Source organism: Manacus vitellinus, unplaced genomic scaffold (assembly GCF_001715985.3).
Source record: "Manacus vitellinus isolate BGI_N305 unplaced genomic scaffold, ASM171598v3 scaffold_29_pilon, whole genome shotgun sequence".
Lineage (NCBI taxonomy): Eukaryota > Metazoa > Chordata > Aves > Passeriformes > Pipridae > Manacus > Manacus vitellinus.
In genome coordinates, this window is record NW_021940207.1 from 7623334 (window position 1) to 7645959 (window position 22626).

Genomic DNA, 22626 nt, shown 5'->3' on the forward strand with positions numbered 1-22626 from the left:
TACACTCATATCTTCTGAGGATTTTGCTCGTTTTTTGGAGTTTTGTTCAAAGGAGCTGAGAGCTTCATGTGCAGAGTCTTCTGCTCAGTCCTTGTGCCCTTCACAGAAACAGGATCTCCTGGGCAGTGATCATGGCTGAGGTGTGGAAACATCAGTAGCTGCTTTCATCTTGTAATGTCAGCAGCCTGTGCCACCCTCAAATTAGTTATCTCTTCAGGTAAAAAAAAGGTAATGGAAAATAAGTTGAAGAATGCACCTGGACAAAAAATGTAAATTTTTTAAGTTGTTGGGTTTTTTAATTTTTTTTTTTTCTAAAACCTAAACTAAACTGGACAACAAACTTAATCCCCCAAGAACTGCTTCTTAAGTCCTAAAGCTTGCTACTGCTATGAAGACTTCCCAGTGCATCTGGAAAGGCTGACCTCACTCATCCTCTCGCTTCACTGGTAACTCCTGTGTCAGGAGATCTGGGACTTTGCTCTGTGTAGTTGTACTGAGACACTGTTCTGTATTTCTTCCAAAAATTGTCACATGCTCAACTACTGCTTGTGAAAAAGTAAAAATATGTGACCTCAGAGAAAACGTAACATCCTGGTGCAGACTGTGTGTTTCCAATGTGTTTTTACTCAGGCACAACTGGGAAGAACCAAAACCTCTGACTTAATATACTCAAAATACTTGTTGTGATGTAGACTCAGATTATGCAGTGACAACTATGTGGTAAACCAAGGTCTACATTGATGAACTCTACTTTGAGAAGATGCAGTTTACAGGAATTTTTACTCTTAATTTTTTAAACACTATTTTGCTCTGGTCACAGATTTTAGTGCAGAGCCAAGTGGTTCACACTTCAGTGTACTGAAGCAGTGTCAGTAATTCCTCACTCTCGGTATAACCTTTGCAGGTCCAGCCTGAACCTGTTTCCCTTTGTCCTAGAAAATAAGGGGAGAATGACAAAAATCAGTTATTGCAGCAGTTCTACCATTGGCAGCACATGTGTGTGCTCTGCTTGGTCCGATGGCTTTCCTGGCCATCAGTGGTACCAGTTCCTGTGACACCACTCTCAGGTGCCTTTTTCGAGACACATATGTCTTCATCAGTTATTTTGAAGATATTAGGATCTCCCTGTGAGTGCTTATTAGGTTTGCAGATGAAGCTGTGAATAGGAGGTAGTCAGGGTAAACACTGGTGCCTAATGTTTCCGATCTGGTGCCTTTGCCAGGGTGTTTCTGGATTTCCGATGTAGACAGTGACACTAAAATCTCAGCATGTGTTGATGGTTTATCCAGACACTCTTCAAGTGGGTGTTGGAAAGCTAGGGAAAGCTAACTGGCAGACTTTTATACTCATATAAGGTTTCTCTCTGAACCTTGTAGTGGATTAGACGTTCGTAATAATTGTCTGGGTTTGAGATGGAAATAATTTTTGTTAAATCAATGTATTTCTTTGTGTAGGAGTTGAGGCCTCTGAAGGTTAAATTTCTTTGTCTTGCATAATGTAATGCTATACTTCAGGAATACACAAAGCACAAAGGTGCTGTCAGTGTTTGTTTTAGTGGTTATGATCTCTATCAAGCACAGGAATTCCACACCAGGAATTAATACCACTGTTCAGAAGATGTGAATTCAGATTAAAATAAGGTGGATAAAAGTTCAATATCTTTGGATGTGAGGAGAGAATCTCTAATTAGATTATCAAAGATCTTCCTAAAATCAGTGGGTGGGGAAGTAATGCAAAGCCCACTTGAAATGATCAGGGAGGAATAGTGCATATACATTTATAGAAGGGTACTGCAGTCTTCATCTTAAAGTACAAATGACTAAAATATTTTGTGGTATTTATTCTTTAACTATTTTTAAAAAACTAGTCTTCCTTATATTTTCTTGTAAATATAACTTATGTATGTATGTGTGTTATTTTCAAAAAATGAGTTGGCTGTGCCATTCTAGGTATATTTCCTTAAATGCTTCTTTTGGTGTTTTAGTATTCTTTTAAAGTAAGAATTTTAAAAACAATAATACATTATTTTCTGCTTCCAGTTTATTATTGAATTCAAAGAATTTTCCAGCAATATTAAATCCATTATCTTTACTTTTTTGTGAAGCCAGTGAAAATAAACAGGGCACATAGCACTTTTGAGCTAGTTGGTTTTGATTGCTTGAAAGCTGTGTGGACTAAATTTACTACAACGTGACATTAGTTGCTCTTTAATATAAGTAATCTTAGAAAGGAGGCAAATCTTACTGGTTATGTCAAAATATCATTTTTTTTAGGAATATCCAAGAGTAAAAATTGGTGTTTTCATTGAACAACCAACTCCTTTCCTACCTAAATTTTTAGACAGACTGTTGACTCTGGACTACCCACGGGAGGCACTCAGTATCTTCGTTCATAATAATGTAAGTATGATGTTGCTATTGTGCAAAACTTCAATTTTGGAAATTATGTAGTGAATCAAAGTGTGTGAGGGAGTATATGGATTCTATATAGGAACACAGTTAAAATGCATAGGAAGAGATAATTTTTCAGAGTTTAGTATGCTGAACTGTGAAAAATGCACAAATTAAATGAAATTGTGGCAGGGCTTACTGAAGTCTTTTTAAAGAAACTGCTTAGATTCTTTTAGTAATGAAAAAGAATGTATTTTGAAGTGTGTGCTTCTGGGGGAGGTACTGCTTGACGTAAAACAAGAGAAGAGAGTAAAAATAGAATAGTTCCAGTTGGAAGGCACCTACAACGATCATCTAGGCCAACTGCCTGACCACTTCAGGACTGGCCAAATGTTATTAATAATTGTCATCTAATAATTGACATAGGTTTTGCTTTTCTTCTTGATTCTCCAATGCATTTGTGTTTCTCTTGGCATTCCTGCTGGGACCCATGGGAAGGACTGATGTGTTCAGATATAGTCTGATTGGTACTACAGAGAAGTTGCTTTCGAATACTTTTTGCTAATTACCTAATGATCTGGTGTTGCTGGTCCTTCACTAGTGCCTTCAGTCAAGTTTTGCTATTTTGAGCAGCCTGGTCTAATGGAAGGTGTGGGTTTGGAAGGAGATGATCCTTAAGGTCCTTTTCAACCCAAACCATTCTGTGATTCTGGGATTTTAGTGAGCAAGGTGTCAAATGTGTATGATTCTTTTGGAAGAAACTGGGCTGGAAGAGAAATGGGAGTAAAAATTAATTGTACCCTTTCTCGCTGTGTGTAAATTACTGTTGATATGGTAGCATGAAAGGGATAAGTAACAGAAGTAGAGCTTATCTTTAAAGCCTTCAATGTGCTTTCCTAAGGGGATGTTAAATGTGATATGCACATAGGAATTGTAGGCTATTTTGTTGCTTCAGCCAGAAGTCATATTATGGTATTTGAAATGAATATAAAAACTGAATCGCTTTTTATTATAGTGGGAGGAAAACCCCTATCCAATATTTTAATTATTCTAAAGTCAGGCATAATAGGCAGAAACTACACTGAAGACACTGGTTTGGAAGTAGTGAATGCAGCTGAGCTCTCGTAAATAGAGGTAGGGTAAATAGAAATTAAAGAAACAATCAGTGTGACTGCATTTTAAAGAAACAATGACTGTGCCTGCACACTTTGATACAGGTGGCAGCTCCCTCTCTAAAGCGATTTAGAGTTGCATGAAAAACCCCTGTGTGAGGTTGTAGGATGGGTTTTAAAGATTGTAACATAAATATCCTGAAAAATATTGCATAAACAATCTGTGAATCTTGCATCATTGTACAGCTTTGATTAATATTGCTGATGTTCTGGATTATTTTGCTAAAATTTTGGACAGAAGAGCTTTATTTTAAATGTTTGGCATCTGTTTCTTTAGGGAAGAATACAATGTGTTCTTGGACACTTATGTTTATGATTTCATAGCAGTGTACTTTTCATCTGCTATAAACAATGTTAACATGATTGCAGGAGGTTTACCATGAAAAGCACATCAAGAAATTCTGGGAAAAAGCCAAGAATATTATCAAAAATATAAAAATTGTTGGACCTGAAGAAAATCTGAGTCAAGCAGAAGCCCGAAACATGGGAATGTAAGTTGTAATTTATAAATATGTTCTACTGATGCATACCACTAGCATGTTTTCATTTTGCATGTATGTTATTTTGCATCTTAACCATTAACAACTTTATATATTCAGATATGAAAGTGGGAGCTTTTTTTGGTAGAAAAGATCTAGACATAAGATATGAGCTGTTGAGTGTTTTATGGTTTTGTCTAACATAAGAAGCTTTTAGTCATTGTGAAAACATTCTTCTGCTTTGGACTACCTAATAGCCTCATCTTCTGATGGAGGCATAGACAATGCATAAACAATAGTATTTGTTTTATTTTTGTTTTTTTATTCAAAACATTTTTAAGCTAACTTTTTATGGAATAGAAGTACCTGTTGCATTGGATATGCTTTTAACAATTGCACTTTGGTTGTTTTAGTCCCTACTCTTTTCCTCAAGTGACATTATATTTAAGTAAACACACTGTTAAGGCTTGATCTGGGTGTGCAGGTGATGGAATTATATTTCTTCCTGTAGTTCAAAGAGGCAGGAATATTTTTTTTTAAGTGATCTAGCTGCTTCTTCCAGTGGGGAAAAAAAGAAAAAAACAAACCAAAACCGAGACTTGCAAAGGCAACTGACTTTATCTTATGGTTTGTCTTGCCTTTTTTCTTTTTTTTTTCTTTTTTTCTTCTTACTAGAGTATCCAAAACTTTAGTTTTTAAACCTGGCACTTACCAGGTCTAAATCTGAACCTCGGAGTTTGTATCCCACATCAGGTCTCCCTGTCCAAAGGTTTCTTTACTGGCTTCAGCACTGGTTGCTATCATAGAGTTGCTCATGGCTCTTCCAGGACATCAGTCATAGTATAGAGTTTTACAGACCAGGATCCCACCAAGATCAGAGTCCCAGGTGGCCCTTGAGCAGACGTCATTCTCTGATAGTTCTTTCGCTCTCTCTTCTACCAAATCTTCCATGAGCAGAGAAGTTAGTTTGAAAAGGCCATTTTCTGTTCAAAACTTAAGAGCAAAGCATAGGCTGTTCATAGCATCAACTGAAAGAATGAAGGTCTAGTCTTGAGTTTCTGTAGTGTTCTTGGAAAGTTGTTTAAATGGCATTTTGTTGTGCTGAAGCCACTTGGAAACTGATCTGTGGCTGAGATCCAGGCCTCTCCCCTTGCCTTTCGAGGAATGCCGCAGATGTCCAGTGTTAGTCTATGCAACCATTCACTTGTTTATAAATAATTCTTTTCTTTATTTCTAGTAGTCTCTAAAGCAAATGTGCCATGTTTGCAAACTCTTTTTAGTGTATGTTATGTGTAACTGAGGTGGAGATTCTGGAGTTGCCTTTGCCTCTTTGTTGCTATATAGACAGCATAAAGCAGAATCTTCAGTGTAATCACTATCTATACTGTTACTAAATCTCACCCAAAGATCTTTAAACCTGTCATCTTTTGATAGAATATACCTACTTATGTGAAAGAGCTTTTGATATATGATCTTTGATTGATCTATGGATAAAATAATAGTAATTTAAGTGCATATTTAGCATGCTAAATAAATAAAAATGCTATCCATTTAGGTTGAACTCAACGATCTCAGAGGTCTTTTATTTGTTTAGTCTTTTCCAACCAAGTTGATTCTGTGATTCTGTAATATTTACACAAAATTATTTTAAATTCTGTTTGAAAGGCAGGGAGATAATCATATGTGTGATGTGTTATCCCTGTGTGGATGTAATTTGACCCATGTTGCTCCAGTTTTGAAAGGCCCCTCTAATAAAGAATCTGTCCTAAAGAGATACATTGTATATAGAGAAAACATGAAGTATAATGTGTGTGGAATGAGACAATGGCAAAACACTGAATCATCCAAAAAGCCTGAGTGTTAGTAGTAGGATCTTTCATGTGGACAATGTAGATATAATTCAATGGCTCCCTTCAGTTTGTCTGAAGCAGATTCAGTTAATCTGCTGCTTGCTTTGCACACCTGGTCTGCATGGCTGCCCTTGTGAACCTCACCAACTTCACTGGAACAAACACATTTTACATTTCTTTAAAAAGTCTAATTTGGAAATACAGGATGTTCAAGGCAAGGGCAGTTACTCTAATAAATTATTTGCTTTTCAACCCTTCATCTGGCTTTGAGCATCATAACCTCATTTATTTCTCACTAATACTGCAATGGGAATAGCTTGAAAAGAGTAATTCTTCAGACTTGTTTATTGTTTTGATTTACAGAGATTGATATATTCAGTCTTCTGATTAATTTTCTCCTGCCTCTATCTGCATTATTGACTGATAGTTTTGTTCCATCTGCCTCAAACACTTGCTTTCTCTCCTTTTCCAAATTAGCTGATTTTAGTATCTCTGTTAATTTCCGGTAGACTTAGAATTAATTTGTTCTGCTCACTTGCACATTTCACACAGAGTCTATTTATTTGAAGAAGCAAAACAGGATTCAATAAATACAGAGAGGGGCAACTTAAGCATTGAAGGACTAGTTTTTCAGCAGAATACTTTGAGTATATAATGCAGTTGATCTACTTTTCTCATTCACATAATAAAGAATAATTGAATCATTTACTTTCTTGCTTCTTCTTGACATGGAAAGCCCTCTCCTGTGCTTGTGAGAGTTCAGTAGGGACCAAAAATTGTGCAATCTGCAAAAACTTGTTAGAATTCAATAATACTGGGGAACAGGAGTGCACAGCTTTCCTTGTTGTGGGCTGAATCGAAATGGAAAGAGAGCCAAGTAGAATAAAGAGAAGGAGGGTTCAGCTGCATGTTTTCTTAATATGTTCCCTGAATGTACATCACTTGATTTCCATGTCTTTCTTTTTTTTTTTTTTTTTTTTTTTTTTTTTTTTTTGTAGCCTTTGTCTATAAGATATAGTTCTTACAGTTTTTTCTTTTTTTCTTTAAGAAAAAAATCTGTGATTTTTGCCTTGGTTGCAGATGAGATTTCAGCCAGCTGTTACAGAATTTGTTATGTCAGAAAACATAAAATAGTAATTAAATATGTTCAAGCAATAACATAAAGTCAGGAGATATGGGAATTTTTCTCATGCATTTCTGAGGCTTTATTTATAAAAAGCTTTTTATTTTGCATGATATTTTTTCCCCCAGTACTTAGTCTTCAGGGTTTTTCTTTTGGGGGCTTGTTTCTTTTTTTTTTTTCTCCTCCCTCAAAAACATTAGTAACAGAACTGTGTGCAGTTTTTCCTTAACTTTTAAAAAAATTTCTTTTACCTCAGCTTTTAGTGGTAAAGTGCACATTTTAGTGAAAGTTTACACTGAAAGCTTTCCAAAGTTTCAGGAAGAGTAGATCAGAATCAGTTAGAGTTCATCGACAACACCATTGAATTTTGAGCTAGATTTGGGATTTCCTGTGTGTTTCTTGAAGGAGGATATTAAATCATTGTCTCTGAGCTCCCATTTGGTGTTGATAAACAATGTCATGGACACAGGAGGACCCCCCTTCAGTCCTTTGAGTAGGGCAAGTGTCTTGGCTGTGGTTGAAGTAAGAGCAGGGGGGATTAAATCTTTTTCTCCTAGATGTCATGTGTTTTCCATTAGAGACTTGGCTTTTCTGGAGGTGCTTCTCCAAAACACTTCAGCATTTTGAATTTTGAGTGTTGCAGAAAAACAACTTTTCCACCTGTTCCTGATTTCAGTAGCTTCCAGGTGTGGTGGACTGTGGTAACAATACTTAAACATGAGAGGCAAAACTAAACATTAGTGCTGTTTTCTGGCTACATTTGTTTGTTTTTAGTGATGGTTGATAAGAGTTTCTTTATACTATCGTGGCTGCCTGGAGAGATGCAAAATGTAACTCTAAATGGCAGGTGATGACACCCTGTCTTTCAGTGGGTGTTGAAGTCTTGTATCTGGAACACCTTTTCTTTCAGAGATCTGTCAGATGGTTTAAGTGCTCTCACTTTGGGCTTGCAGTCCACATTTGGAATTGTATTTTCAAACTGAGGGGTGTAAAAACAGTAACTTGATTAATTGCAAGTTCAAACTATGTCAAAAAAGAAGGTGGCTCAATGGCAAAGAAATTGTCTATGTCTAACTCTTATAAACAGCTAATTCTTTGGAATATCTCAGTGGAAAGTATGAGGAAGAGAGCAGTGACACTTTTTCCCATTTTCAGATGAGGTCACTGTTCCAGATGGGTTTGTGGTTTGTAAACGAAGTCAAACATCACTCTGATTGCAAAATACTTCAAACTGATCTGCTGAGCTTCACTTTACACTTCCAACAAAAAAATCTTGGCCACCTTCTAAATTTTTGTTAATCACTACACTGAAATTACTCTATGTACAAGAATACAGCTTTCTTTTCAACATTTGGTCTTGGTTTAGAGCAGGTGGAGTGTAAAGCAAGTAGTTTGAAGGTTTTAGCCATTGCATTTAGGTAAGAAAGTATATTACAATACATATGAGCATTGCTAGAAAGCACTTTCCACTTGTTCCTTGCAGTGACCTGGATATACATAACAAATAGTTTTACATATGATCTGGAATTTCTGCATCTGGAGAGATTAACATATACTGTAAGAATGTAATACTTTAAAACATGAGAATATTCAGGATTACATTTATCTCCTTGAGAAAGCTACTTGGCAGCACTGAAAGCCTAAAGAGAAGATGCATGAATTTCTTGAGAGTATGTGTGCTTTATTAATGTTGACTGAAACTTTTATCACTGTCTTTCTATCTCTATGTGAAACCTGTAGTGTTTTAGGGAGATTTTTGTTAGTGAGCTTAAAGCACAAAGGATCACCAAAAGGCAAAACTTGGTGTTTTAAAGCATAATTCTCCTAGCATTTTCAGATACAAGTCATCATGTCAAATGTGAAGAATAAGTTTTACCATTTGGTGATCCAGTCTTCAACGTTGTAGAGAAAGAAATACGAGGAAAAAATAAGTCAGAATGGTAACTTTGACATTTCTGGACTATTTAAGACAGTAATGCTTTCAAGGAGTTTTCAGTAGATTACCGAATGAATGAATGTGACTTAGACCAAAGCTTTTTAGTATTCTGTGGTTTGGATTACTGTGTGAATGAAGAACAGGAGGATTTCTAACACTAAGCACATGGGACCAGTTGTAATAGAATTCTCTGGTTCTGGATTTAAAGGGAATGGGGACACAAAAAATAAAAAGGCAAAAGTTGAAGGACAGTTCATTTCACTATTATGCAATTAATTTTCCAGTTAATTTTATCTACAACTAACTATAAATCTGTTTCACTTTATCACATGTTTGTAATTAAAAACGTTAATTCCACTCATATTTTTCTTAGCAGCAAACAGTTTACCTGCTTTTGGGGATGTGCTGGCCAGTGTTGTGGCTGGAACCCTGGACTGGCATCAAGTCTGTTGGTCTCTTGGGTTTATTTTCCTCATTAGAATAATGACAAAGGAGCTGAATGTTTTTGGAAGAAAATTAACATCCAATGCCAAGTGCAATATAAAAGTCAGGTTACTATTAGTAATTGTAATTAAGCTAATGATAAAGCTACATGTGAATTGCATTCAGTAGTTATAAAGCTTTGAACAGAATAGGTTAGTAATGGAAATGTCATAAAGACTGAATTGTAGGACCATGTTATGGCCAAAATAAAACCTGGTAGTTTCAGCTGGGGCAATTATGTGTGAAAGTGCTGATTAAGGAATTTCTGTCATAAAAATATATGCATAAGATAGAAGAAAGTCTCTAGTTTTGCCTCAAAGGACAGACCAAAGATTTAAACTGAGGGTGTTGTCCACACAGTGATCTCAGCAGTAGTGGGGAGACCACTTCTGATATTTGAGTATCTTGACAATATATCTCAGATCAATTAGCACATCTTTAGTGATCAGACTTGAAGAGGAAGAATGTCTTAAATTTATGGAATAAAAAAGCTGTACCTTTTATGATTCCAACCAAGTTACACCTCTTCAGTCCTTTGTGCAGGAGAAAGTTTGAACAAAAAGACCTATAAGATGTTGATAAGTAGTAGTTCTTATGGAACATTTAGTGCTAGGTAGTGGAAGGGAAGAAAAGCAGGCAGGAAGCCATGCCAGCAGTTTTCTTGACTTGTATGTAACCTGTCACATCCAGTGTTTATAAGATCTTCTGAAGTGACAGAGATCTTTTCCTTTGCAGAAAACAGTCACAATCAATCAAATCAAGTGGAACTTAAACTAAATCAGTATTTATAGATGTTTTAAAACAAGAAAGTAGAATAATTTTAGTGTTTCAAGCTGTTACGATGGAATTAAAATAGGGAAAAAATACACAAAATCAATGCCACCACCTGCATGATAGGAAGCTACTGCTGTAGTATTGACTTGAGGAAATTGTTGCACTTCCTCTAAAAGTATATTTGATTTGCTGTAATCTCCTGCTGTTCTGATGGCATAGGAAAGCTAAATTCACTCTAGCAGGTATAGCCTAGCAAGTGCACCCTGACAGAAACATACAAACGTGGTCCGTGTATCCTTTTTTTTTATGGTAGAATGTGTTTTTTGCTTGGTGGCAGCTTTCTCTTGAAGGCCTGGGAATCTGCACAGATAGTTTATTCTTCTGAGATCAAAATGGTAACACAGAAATAGTGTGTGGACAAACTCAATTACTTTTTCGAATTTCCATTCACTGCCTGTGCAGTTTGTTTATATTTCTCTTTACCAACCCTGTTGTTCTTGTAAGTCACAAAAAAAGACAAAGAAAAGGTCTTTAAATGTATATTTCTTTATACTTTTTGTCTTACACCTTCCATAAGGTTTCAATTACTATTCAGATCATCAGATCACATCTGTAGAATCTTTTTCCAAAGATAATATTACAACCACATGGAGTCTTGCTAGAGGAGCTTACTCTTACTTCACTATTTCACTATGAAGTGACTGTACCGATATCCAACTATATAAATTAGTGGCATGATTCTCCCACCCTGTTTTCCATTAGGAAACTGTATAGTAGGTATTACTGAACTTGGTAAAGGTTAGAGGTCACTTAGTTTATTAAAAGAAAAATATAAGGCATCTGATCCATGTATTTAAATTTTCTTTTAGTTAATCACTCTACTGTAATCCAAACACACCTTTCTTTACAATACTGTGCTGCAGAGGGCTTTTAATGCAATGAATTAGTAGAGTACTTAGTTGTGGTTTGGGGTTTTTTATCTGTTTGTTTGTTTTATTGTTTGTGATTTATTTTTTTCTGGACATATGGGAGTTAATAATTCTTTTTTTTGTCTTTTTAGGGACCTTTGTCGCCAGGATAAAGCATGTGAATATTACTTAAACATAGATGCAGATGTTGTGCTGACAAACCCAAAAACTTTAAGAATACTGATAGAACAGAACAGGTGTAGTATATCTCTTATTTTGTAGAATTTCCTTTGGGTTGAAAGGATTCTCTGGGGCCCGTCCAGAGAAAATAAGATCCCCTCTGTTCTCATAGAGTTAGATCCTCTTTGTTTACCTGTGGTATTTCATTGCCATATTTCATAAGAGGCTTGGAGACCAACAATTCACAAAGCATTTTGTACCTGTCAAGCAGCAGTTCCTGATGTGAATTTCAAATGCTTCAGAGTTTGATATTTTCTTATTCAAATATGTCATTTCACAGAAAGATAATTGCTCCGCTTGTAACTCGTCACGGGAAGCTTTGGTCTAATTTCTGGGGTGCTTTGAGCCCAGATGGCTACTATGCCCGATCAGAAGATTATGTTGATATTGTCCAAGGGAACAGAGTGTAAGTAGTTGTAAGCTAATTGTTAAAGTCAAGGCACCCAATATGCTTATATTGTTTTGCATTTTTAATTTCATAGAAATACACTTGTTACTTCCCATTTACAGCTTGAAAAAAAAAAAAAAGCAAAGTGCTTAACCTAATGAGCTGATGTTAGTACTGGACAAAATCATTACTAGTTTACTAGTACTGGTCTGTTTGTGCCTGATTACTCTAGCAGTGCATAATACAGGAAAAGGCAGGACAAACAAATAGCAACCCCAAAACTTTGTCCCTGGAACCTCAGCCAAAAGGAACGATTGTTGCATTCATCAAATGACTTTGTCATCTCTTTGGGACAAATGCTTAACCAGGGGGACAACTGTAATTTCATTATGTTTTTCATCCTGCATATGTTGTCAGATATATCTTAAGGAGCTCTTCAGCAATACTTTTGTCAAGGATAAACTTTTGGGTTTATCCTTCCCCTAATGAATGTGATGTAAGTTTTTCCAAGCTTGACTTTCCCATGTGGTGATGCCTTTTCATTGCTGTGGAAGAACAGAAAGGTCAGAAACAGATTGACTGCTTGTTTTCAGTTGTACTGAAAGATGTGCTCGTGGTGCTGAGAGGGAGGAAATCTGCAGAGTGAGCATTCTCAAAGCAATGCTTTTGTGTTGATATTGGCCCAAGTCACATAAATACACAGCCTGCTGTGGTCCATGGGTATTTGTGTGAGGAGGTCAGACCAGCTGTGTGAAGTCTCAGTGAAGTCTTTAAACTCATTTAAAAATCTGTTTTGGAATTACTTTTTCCATCTGGCAGTGTAGAATAATATTTTAAGAGAGTTTGACTGATTGCTTTAACTATAGAAATATGAAGTAAATTTCTAGTTAAAACTCCATAGAGAATTTGACCTCTCTATATTTTTATAACAATACTTCATAAAAATTGAGTTACTGCCTACGCCTATGTTTGAGATGTCCAGATGTAGTTTTTCAAATGTCTTGGGAACCTTTCAGCTTCTTCTCCTTGCAAATTACTTACTCTTGTCAGCAGATATAGAGATCCTGATTTAATAGAATAGGCAACAAATTAGTTTTCATAGCTTTAAACTATTTGTATGTGTTGGGTTTGTTTTTGTTCTTTTCTCAACAGAGGAGTATGGAATATCCCTTACATGGCTAATATATACTTAATTAAGGGACAAACTCTCAGATCAGAGATGAAAGAAAAGAACTACTTCATGCGTGATAAGTTGGATCCTGATATGGCACTCTGCAGGAATGCCAGGGAAATGGTAAGGTGTATCTATAACAGCTTGCTTTCAAATACACTCATGTCTGCTATACTTCGCTGCTTTACTTGATTGATCTTGGATATTATATTTTAATTCTAATTTAAAGTACTGGCCAATTTTTGTGAGATAGAACACTAGGTTTATTTCTTTAAATTGTTGAGAACAGAGGTTTTTGCAAAGCCAGTGCACTGGTGCACTGACTGCATGATGGTTTCTAGTTAAATTCCCTGGAAATGTCTATTGAGGTTAAAATACCTTTCTCATTGGCGCAACCTCAACAGATGAAAGAGGGCTCAACTTCTCTACTCTGTTTTATTTAAAACTTACCAATGCATTTGGACCACCTCTTTTATGCACATTTTTATACAGTGTGAAACTTGTAGCAGACTAAGTTGGAATATTTTGCAATTTTTTTTATCTAAGTAGGTATATATTTAAAATAATGGTGAGCAGTGTTATATGAGAGGCCAAATAATTTATCAAATGGTCGGAATCTTCTTAAGGAGCATGAATTACTCATTAAGTTTTCTAGATAGATAAAAACTGTATCAGAAATGTGTTACTTGCATTAAGCTGTAAGTACTGAGAGAAAACGTATTTGTACTGTAAAGTTATGAATTTGTAAATCCACATTTCTACTGATATTTACACTAGTTTCAGCACAGAAACAAATAAGACCTAAACCAGACCTATTTCCAGACACTATAGCATTGAAAAATAATTTTGCTGAATTGAACAAGAAAAGTTGGCAAGTATTGATTTTTTTATTCCCTCATAACAAGGCATGATCTCCTTTGTTTGTACTGATTCCTCAGAACGTTGCTGTCCAATCCTGTTGTGTTCAAACCTTCTCAGCATCAGTTATTGCCAACTTGTGCTTTCCATGTGCTCATTAAACTAATCTGACTGGCTCCTCAGAAAATTGCTTTCTCTTTTCCCCCTTCTCAGTCTGGGCTGTAGGATGGTTTGGTATGTGCTTGTTTTTGTATTGGCAGCAGATAAGAAGGGGCTGGTGGAAACAGCTTGGACATGTGTATTAAGAGCTTTGCTTGGAGATGCATGTTGTCTGTAAAGGCATATCAGCTATAAAGCGAAGGCTGCTGTTTACCTGATGTAACTGTGGAAACCTATTCGTAGTCAGAAAAAGAGAGATTATGTATCAGAAAACTGATGTGATGATTCTCCTTCATTTTAGACTTTACAAAGGGAAAAAGACTCCCCTTCTTCGGAAACATTCCATATGCTCAGACCCCCAAAGGTTTTGCTTTATTTTTTTTATTAATGAGTTATTATTACATGCAGTATTATTCTACCACAGGAAGATAACTTCTCTTCTGTCCACTCACTCTAATGAAATACTGCTCTAGCTTTCTCTTCAGTCTTCTGAGGTTCAAGTTTTTACCAGGGACAGGTTCTTCATGACCAGCTCAATGTATCTTAGAGAGGCTCATTGTTTCCCCAGGGAGGTTTCTCAGTGCTTCTGAGGCCAAGGTGTGCTGACGCTGTGCCTCTGTAGCTAAAATTGATTCAGCAGTCTTAGGAAGGAGTAAAGCTCTAATCACCCAGTTCTGCCAGGCCCCCTCAGTGACCACAATGTCAGTTTAAGCTGTATTTCTTGACCCAGGCCCTCCTTATTCTCCTTGCTGCAGCTATTTTATGATTTGGTAAGCGCCCAATGATTTTGGGCATGTTTAACATAATCATTATCTTTCTAACAGTTTAACTCTTTTTCAGACAAAAACGTAGACAGAAGTACCAAAATGCCCAAATGATGTTGTCTTTGTCCGCTGCAAATCCAAAAGTCACAAACATTTCAGAAATGAAGTTTTAGTCTGAAAAACTGTAAACTAAAAAAGTCCCACAGAACCTAAGTTTCTTTTTAAAAATACTATTTTCTACTACTATTTCTAATCAAGAGAGTTCTGTTAATATCTTCTGTTAATAGCTTGATAATAAAGCTGTATCTTACCACACTTCATATCTTGCATATAATTATGTGACCAGACTTCAGAGTGCTCAGCTGTTTTGTATGCTGATCTGAATATTGTTGTGTGCTGTATTTGCCAATATCTTTTTATTTCAGGCCAATTCACCAGACGGATCACGTAGTGAATACTCTGAAATAAGTTTCTTGTTCTGACTTTCAAGAGCCCTGTGATTGTTAGCTTATTCTTTCAGTTTTTAATTGGAAACTAAACCCTAGATGTTGGTTTTCTTGTGTGAGCATTTTCAGTTTGAGAAAAGATGCTTCCAGTGTGTCTGCTTAGGTTTTCTGGGAAACAAATCAACCAGTTGCTTCTCTGTTTTTTCCTTTCTATAACTGTACATGGTTTTATGTTCTCAACAATATATGTTTCAGTTTAATGTGTTTAGAAAATAATACAACCAAATGCTTGTAAAGAAAATATTATGAACAGTAGCTGGTGATTGGAGTCAAACATTTGAAAATTAGGATGCTAAATGATCAGCACATTTATAATAATGTGTGTCCAAGTGTGTGATATATTTTATGGAAGTGCAGTCATAAACAGACCTTTTTAAAACTTGGTATTTGCTAAGATGGACAGTTTTGCTAATGATGCTTTCTCTACTTGGTATAGGGTGTTTTCATGTACATTACCAACAGACATGAATTTGGAAGACTTCTTTCTACAGCCAATTACAATACTTCCCACTACAACAATGACCTCTGGCAGATATTTGAAAATCCTGTGGTATGCATCTAATTATTGATGAAAGAGTTATTTTATCAAGAAAAAAGTAAAGTTTATATATTATAAAGGGCTTAGGTTTTAAGGACTTTACATGGAGAACATTTGTCTGCTATGCATAATATTGATTATGTACTGAAAGGTGTTCTCTCTAACCCACCTAAGCAAACAATATAGCAATAAGCTAACTGATGATGAGAGTAAGGAGTTGGAGATATGGCCCTGATGTAACAGGCTTCATAAGTTTTGACATGATAAGAACCAATTTTTTTATGGTATAAGAAATTGTTTAATTGTTTCAATGCTTTCGATAGAGCAAATGAATAGATTTTTTGTCACTTAAATTTATTTGTTTTGTTATAATGTTTTAAAATCATGGTGTTTTTTAGGACTGGAAGGAAACTTATATAAATCCAAACTACTCAAAGATCTTCACTGATAATATAGTAGAACAGGTGGGTATAAGTAGTTTTCTAAAAATTTGTGGAACTGACTGATAATAAATTGGCATACAGTAACTGTTTCCACACAAATGCTGTTTTAGTCTATGATTGAAATTTTTTTTTTAATGTTTTGGATCAGAACTGAATGTTTGCCATGATGGTCCATTTGGTCCAGGCTTCTTGCTTTCATGCAGCTGATCTGGACAGAGCCCTTGTGTTGGATGATGAGTTCTGTGACAATTAGGGACAGTGACTTAATGAACTTTACCTCCTTAAGAAGCTGTGATAAATTGGTTTTGTGTTTAAAACAATGTTAAGTTTTAAACTGTTCCTCATAATAGCTTGTAATGCAGAAGATCAGGGTTGTTATTTAGAGCCATAAGGCACAGAATGTGTGGGTACACTGACACACCTGTTAATGCTGGGTCATGGCTTACAAGGTAGCTCGTACTTTTTGCTTATGTGAGAATGTACTTGGGGATCAAATTTTTAAATTTTATTTTGTTTATAGCCATGTCCAGATGTGTTTTGGTTTCCCATATTTTCTGACGCTGCCTGTGACGAACTGGTAGAAGAAATGGAACATTTTGGACAATGGTCTGGTGGAAAACACCAGGTAAGTGTCAGCCTATATAAACATGACCTTAATGAGTGAGTACCTTTACAATAGTGAGTCACAGTGTACTGCAACAAAAAATATCCCAACAATTGCCAGTGACCTGAAACCTCTGCTTTGTGGTGTAAAATGCTTAGTTTTGTCTAGCACGTAGCTTCTTGTTCAATAGATTTAGAGATATTCTTCAATTAACCCAGTGGTGGGTTGACCCTGGCTGGACACCAGGCATCCACCAAAGCCACTCTATCACTGCCCTCCTCAGCTGAACATGGGAGAGAAAATACAGCGAAAGGCTCATGAGTTAAGGACAGGGAGAGATCACTCATCAACTGCCATCACAGGCAGAACACACTCAACTTCAGGAGATTAGTTTCCTTCCTACTCTGATTTGATTGATAATATAATGAGCGATGAAAACACATCTTAAAAACACCTTCTCCCCACTCCTCCCTCTAAGGCTTAAATTTAGTCCTCATTTTCTCTACCTCCTCCTCCTCAGCAACTCATGTGGATGGGAAAATGGGAGATTGTGATCATCACATTGTCTCCTGCCACTCCTTCCTCCTCAGGGGGAGGACTTGCACACTTCCTCTGCTCCAGTGTGGGTCCTTTCCATGGGGTGCAGCCCTTCAGGAACAGTCTGCTCCAGTGTGGGATCCCTGTAGCATCACTGATCCTGCTAGAACCCTGCTCCCCATGGGGGAGCTTCCCGTGGGGTCACAGCTTTCCTTGGGCATCCATCTGATCTGACGTGGGGTCCTCCAGGGGCTGCAGGTGGATCTCTGCTCCACCTTGGACCTTTGTGGGCTACATGGGCACAGCTGCCTCACCATGGTCTGCACCACAGGCTGCAGGGAAATCTCTGCTCCAGCACCTGGAGCACCTCCTCCCCCTCCTTCTGCACTGACCCTACTGTCTGTAGGGCTATCTCTCACATATTCTCACTCCCCTCTCCAGCTGCAATTTCTGTTGCACTGGTTTTTTTCCCCCCTTTCTTAAAGACGTGGCCATCACAGAGGTGCTGTCTCTGACACCATTGGGCTTGGCCTGCTGTGGGTCTGTCTTGGAGGCAGCTGACATTGGCCCTCTCAGATGTAAGGGAAGCTTCCAGCAGCTTCTGACAAAGGCCACCCCTGTACCCCCCCCCCGCTACCAAAACTGCCATGTAAACCTTATGCAAACTTTGAATTAGCAAATTAGACACTAACAGTAGTGCAGTTTCTGTAGTAGTTACCTGACAGTTACCCAAGGCTGATTTTTGGATAGCTGTTGATAACTGTTCCACAGGTTTTGCTAATTTACCACCTAAGTACTAATTTGTCAAATTCATCTCCATGAGGGGGATGTTCTGAGGTATTATGTCAGTGTTTTCAGGAGTTTCAAGGTATTTATTAACTACCACTAAAATCAGAGGATTTTATTTGTCTAATTCACAAATGTGGTACCATGGAAATGAGAATAATTGTAGTCACAATTTTACTGAAGGTAGGAGCCTCCAGAAGGGATTTTACCATACTTTCATCTTCAAATTATTTCAGTGTTTTCTGCTGTGTCAAGTTGAGGCCTGTACTCTCTTAATCTGATACAACTTCAATTCCATCTGCAACTCAATAAATAAAACCATTACCCCAAGAAGCTCTCTTACTTACAGGCAACACATCCAAATATTTACTCATCCTTTAAAAAACTTCCAGCTTTTGCTAATTAATATCTCAGGATTTTTCTATGACAGTTAGCTGTGGAATTTGCTATACAGCAAGCTCACATATGCTCACTGAAGTATTGCTTTGTTGCAGTTCTGTGATTCTGTAGATTTCAAATAAATATTTGTAGAAATGCCAGAAACATTTTGCGTTCATATTTCATGGCTGTTTGCGGTGTTTTCATTAGGACAGCCGTATTTCTGGAGGTTATGAAAATGTCCCAACTGATGATATTCATATGAAGCAAATCGGACTGGATAATGAATGGCTGCATTTCATAAGGGAGTTCATTGCACCAGTAACGCTGAAGGTGTTTGCTGGCTATTATACCAAGGTATGGGATTAAAACTTTTGCAGATAATTACTCCATGGCATGACTAAATTTAAGAATTTTATCGAATTGCCCTATTTGATTTTGTTGGGGAGTTTATACATGGCATAGGAGTAGTTATAAACAGATGTTATTTGTTTTTTTTTTTTAACTAAACTTGAAAAAATCCCAAGAGTCCTGTATGTGACTTGGCAGTTCACAACTTGAAGTCTGACTGTATGTTTTATTTCAGGGGTATGCATTACTGAATTTTGTTGTGAAATACAGCCCTGACAGACAACGGTCACTCAGACCTCATCATGATTCCTCCACGTTCACAATCAACATCGCTCTCAACAAAGTAGGAGAGGACTTTCAAGTGAGTTGACAACTTACCAACTTAAAAAATGTCCTTTGAGTGCCCAATGTTATTTTCAAACTAGAGCCCAAATTGTATAATTTACAGTAAAGTTATTGAAGATGTTTGTCAGAGTTGCTGCTTGAATGAGTTGTTATCCAGCAAACGCTAAAGCAAAGCAAGGGGAAGTCTTTGATTGCAAATGCATGTGTGTTGTGTAATGCTCTAAAGATAGTGTCATTTAAATAACCTTGGGATAGCAAAAGAAAAAATTAACAGCCTATTAATAATAGTAAAATATTTGAAGTCATGGATATATAAAAATGAACTTACTTTACTAAAACACAGGATAAATGTTTAGGGTTTTATTTTGTTTGTGTTTTTACTACAGGGAGGTGGATGTAAATTTATTAGGTACAACTGCTCCATTGAGTCTCCCAGGAAAGGATGGAGTTTCATGCACCCAGGAAGACTTACACATTTACACGAAGGACTTCCTATCTTGAATGGCACAAGATACATTGCAGTATCATTTATTGATCCTTAATTTTATTTTTTTTTTCCCTCTTCAACAGCAGTGTTCTTTACACAAACGTTTATTTATAGATTTCTTCTGGAAGATGGTGATAAAAGAAACTTTAAGTTCTTGTACCTACGCAACAAAGGTACTTTGGGGAAAAAGAATGAAAACCAGAAAATATTCTGATATTGTTGAAGATTTCTTGATATCTGCTCTGAGCCTTCAGTCACAAATAAATGTGTCCTGCTTGTTTTTCCATTCTGCTGACCTAAAGAGTAGGTAAGGAGGGCAAATGGAAAAGCATAGTGAATCCATTTCTTCGTTGAGAAAAAAACAAACCCAAACAACTCTAGATACAAAATCATCGGAAAAAATTGTTGTGGTTTTCATTCAGTAAAGCGACACAGCTAAAGTTTGTGTGGTCTGTATATTTGGTACCAAGCAGTGAAAAATCACAACATAAAAACGAAATGAAGTGCATCTTGTTTACAGTTGTTTCGGATAAGCAATAATTGCATATGCCGGTATATACTGAAGGGAAAATATCCCCGTAGCCTGTTTCCTTAATTCATTTTCAATACTGAAATGTACACCTGTAGAAGAAAAAATAAATTAATTGCAGAGATAGAACAAGGATTAAATCATTTATCCAGGGGAAAAAATGGTTTATCATTTGTTTTTGAGAACTCATCCTGTTGAAAACTTACTTTTCTTCAGCAAGTGACCTTCATTTAAAGTGAGTTATTTTTCTAAGTGTGTAATTGCACCCAATTGATACTGGAAATTTGATGTTTATTTTCAGAATACTGGTAAATTGTAATAATAGGATGTTTTGTAGAGACAATTTTCTACTCTTAAAATTACTTGAATTTTGTATCAGGAAGATGAAATGGTGGCAGTCTCTCTTTAAAGCTAAGGGTTTTAACTTGACATTTATTTTAAAGAAATTGGTTTAAAATATTCCTACTGTATCTACTGTTTGTAATTTAAAGAAACTTGAAGCTGTCTCAAAGTCTACAGTGCCAAAATGCACAACATGTTGGAAAAACTTGTGAAAAATAAAGGGTAATTTTAAATTAATGTAACAGCTGTTACTTGACTGTATTAGATAGTTTCTTTGCATTTGCCATTGTTTTACAGAAACTGGACTTACTGACAAGTATTTTCTAACGATCTGTAGATACATTTAGATGGGAGGTTTCTCTAAGTGTAGGGTTTTGGTTTATTTACTACTGAAATTATTTCTTATGTGTGTTGGTGCCCATGTACCAAGCCTTGCATTACATTTTCAGACTGACCCCAGCAGGAGTGATAGTTCTTGGTATTGTTTTTATATAGAGGCTATTTGATGATCTAAACAGTATTTACTTTTTACCTGTGAATCTTTGAAGAAGCTTTATATCACATTTCCCAGACAGAAACTTTATTTGCAGCTGACAGGACTTGGAGAGGGTTTCAAAGATTTTTCGTTTACTGAATATAAGCATGTCTGCTTATTTCCATGCTCTGCATTTTTCTGTACTTAAAGTTATGCTGAAGCAAATACATCAAAGTGAGGTAACCTCAAAAATGTATTAAAATGGGCTGGCTTGAAAAGGAATGGCTTTTGATGGGAAATGCTTTGCTTTCTTTTAATTTCTCTTTACACTGTCAACTTTTCTTCTTTTCAGGCTAATATTTGGAGATTGGTATCCCTCAACTTTATTTCCAGGCATGGAACAGCTGTCTTAGTCTCTCTCTCTCTCTCTCTCTCTCTTGCCTGTGCTTAGGCAAGCCTTACAGATAACAAAATCTTCAAGCCTTCAGAATGAAAGCAGCCTTTGTTAATCATCTTTTTCTGAGAATTTGCCTGTGGTCTCTTAAGCTGACTTAGAATGATATTTCTACCACTGGATCAGTTACAGTCGGTTTATTGTTATGAGGAACTTCCTTGGAAAAAACTCACAAAAATACAATCATGTAACACAGGGGGAGTTCTTTTGCAGATTTCTCCCCCCCAACTTCTGTTTTAATTATGTATTTTTATATTCTAGGTCACATTTTATTTTTTAATGCATATTTTCTCCTCAAACATATAATTGGCTTTACTTACTTTTAAATTTTTGTTTGCAACTATTAATTCACTCTGTCACGTAGTGACACGTAATGCTGTGTTTACTGTGCTGCACATTTGTTGGAAGGGAAAATGTGTTTACCATGCTCAAGTTACTAAGATTCTCACTTATTTTTTCTTTTAATGAAGTATTTGCAAAAGCTGACAGCTGCCTTTCAGGTGAACAGCAACAGGTATGGAAGTGTTCTCATTAACTTCTTAGGAGCTGACACATGCCAGGAAAAGAAGTTTATACTGAACAGTTCACCTGAATTAGTTCTAAAAGTTATGCTATACTGCTGAGCACACAAGCTGACACAGGCTAAACAGAATTGTCACTGTTAGAATGTTCTTTCATTATTCTTAAAAGCACTTAGACTCTCGTGTCTCCTTAACAAAGTTTGTTTCAGGGTGTGGAAGATATATGCATTAGTAGGAAAACAGCAACCCTAATTCCAGCACTGTATGAGAAACCTTGGGAGTACAGGGACATAAGGGTGCTCTGCAACAGATAAGACATTTGTAAAATATTTTGTCTGTTCTGCTTTCATCTAACTTTACTTTTAACTGTTAAGTAGTTGAAGGGACTGTGATGTGGGTAAGAGTGTATATAGGCAATAGATTTTTTAAGTCTTCTTTTGGTTAAAAATACTGAGTATAGCTTGGTTTTATTTCATATTTGTGAACTATTCCATCTGTTCTCCTAAAAAATGTTCAAGGCATTTAGTATTATTTTATACATGTTGAACAAGTAATTTCAATATGTATTTGTCACTTCGTTTTTATTTTTTTTGTTGTTCCCAAAGGATTACTGTTTCACTCTTATTGTGAATGGG

General features: G+C 36.3%; 1 protein-coding gene across 1 annotated transcript in view; it reads left to right on the forward strand.

The window, feature by feature from the left end:
* The window catches only part of PLOD2 (procollagen-lysine,2-oxoglutarate 5-dioxygenase 2), a 65258-nt gene extending 44480 nt beyond the window's left edge, over positions 1–20778 (forward strand). Inside the window, exons 10-20 of the mRNA XM_029960743.1 lie at positions 2274–2399; positions 3932–4053; positions 11268–11372; positions 11636–11761; positions 12896–13037; positions 15638–15751; positions 16138–16203; positions 16703–16807; positions 18698–18844; positions 19074–19199; positions 19570–20778. Coding sequence (XP_029816603.1) covers positions 2274–2399; positions 3932–4053; positions 11268–11372; positions 11636–11761; positions 12896–13037; positions 15638–15751; positions 16138–16203; positions 16703–16807; positions 18698–18844; positions 19074–19199; positions 19570–19725 — 1335 coding nt within the window. The 3' untranslated portion in view covers positions 19726–20778. The remainder of the gene's footprint in view (positions 1–2273; positions 2400–3931; positions 4054–11267; positions 11373–11635; positions 11762–12895; positions 13038–15637; positions 15752–16137; positions 16204–16702; positions 16808–18697; positions 18845–19073; positions 19200–19569) is intronic.
* The last annotated feature ends 1848 nt before the right edge of the window (positions 20779–22626 follow it).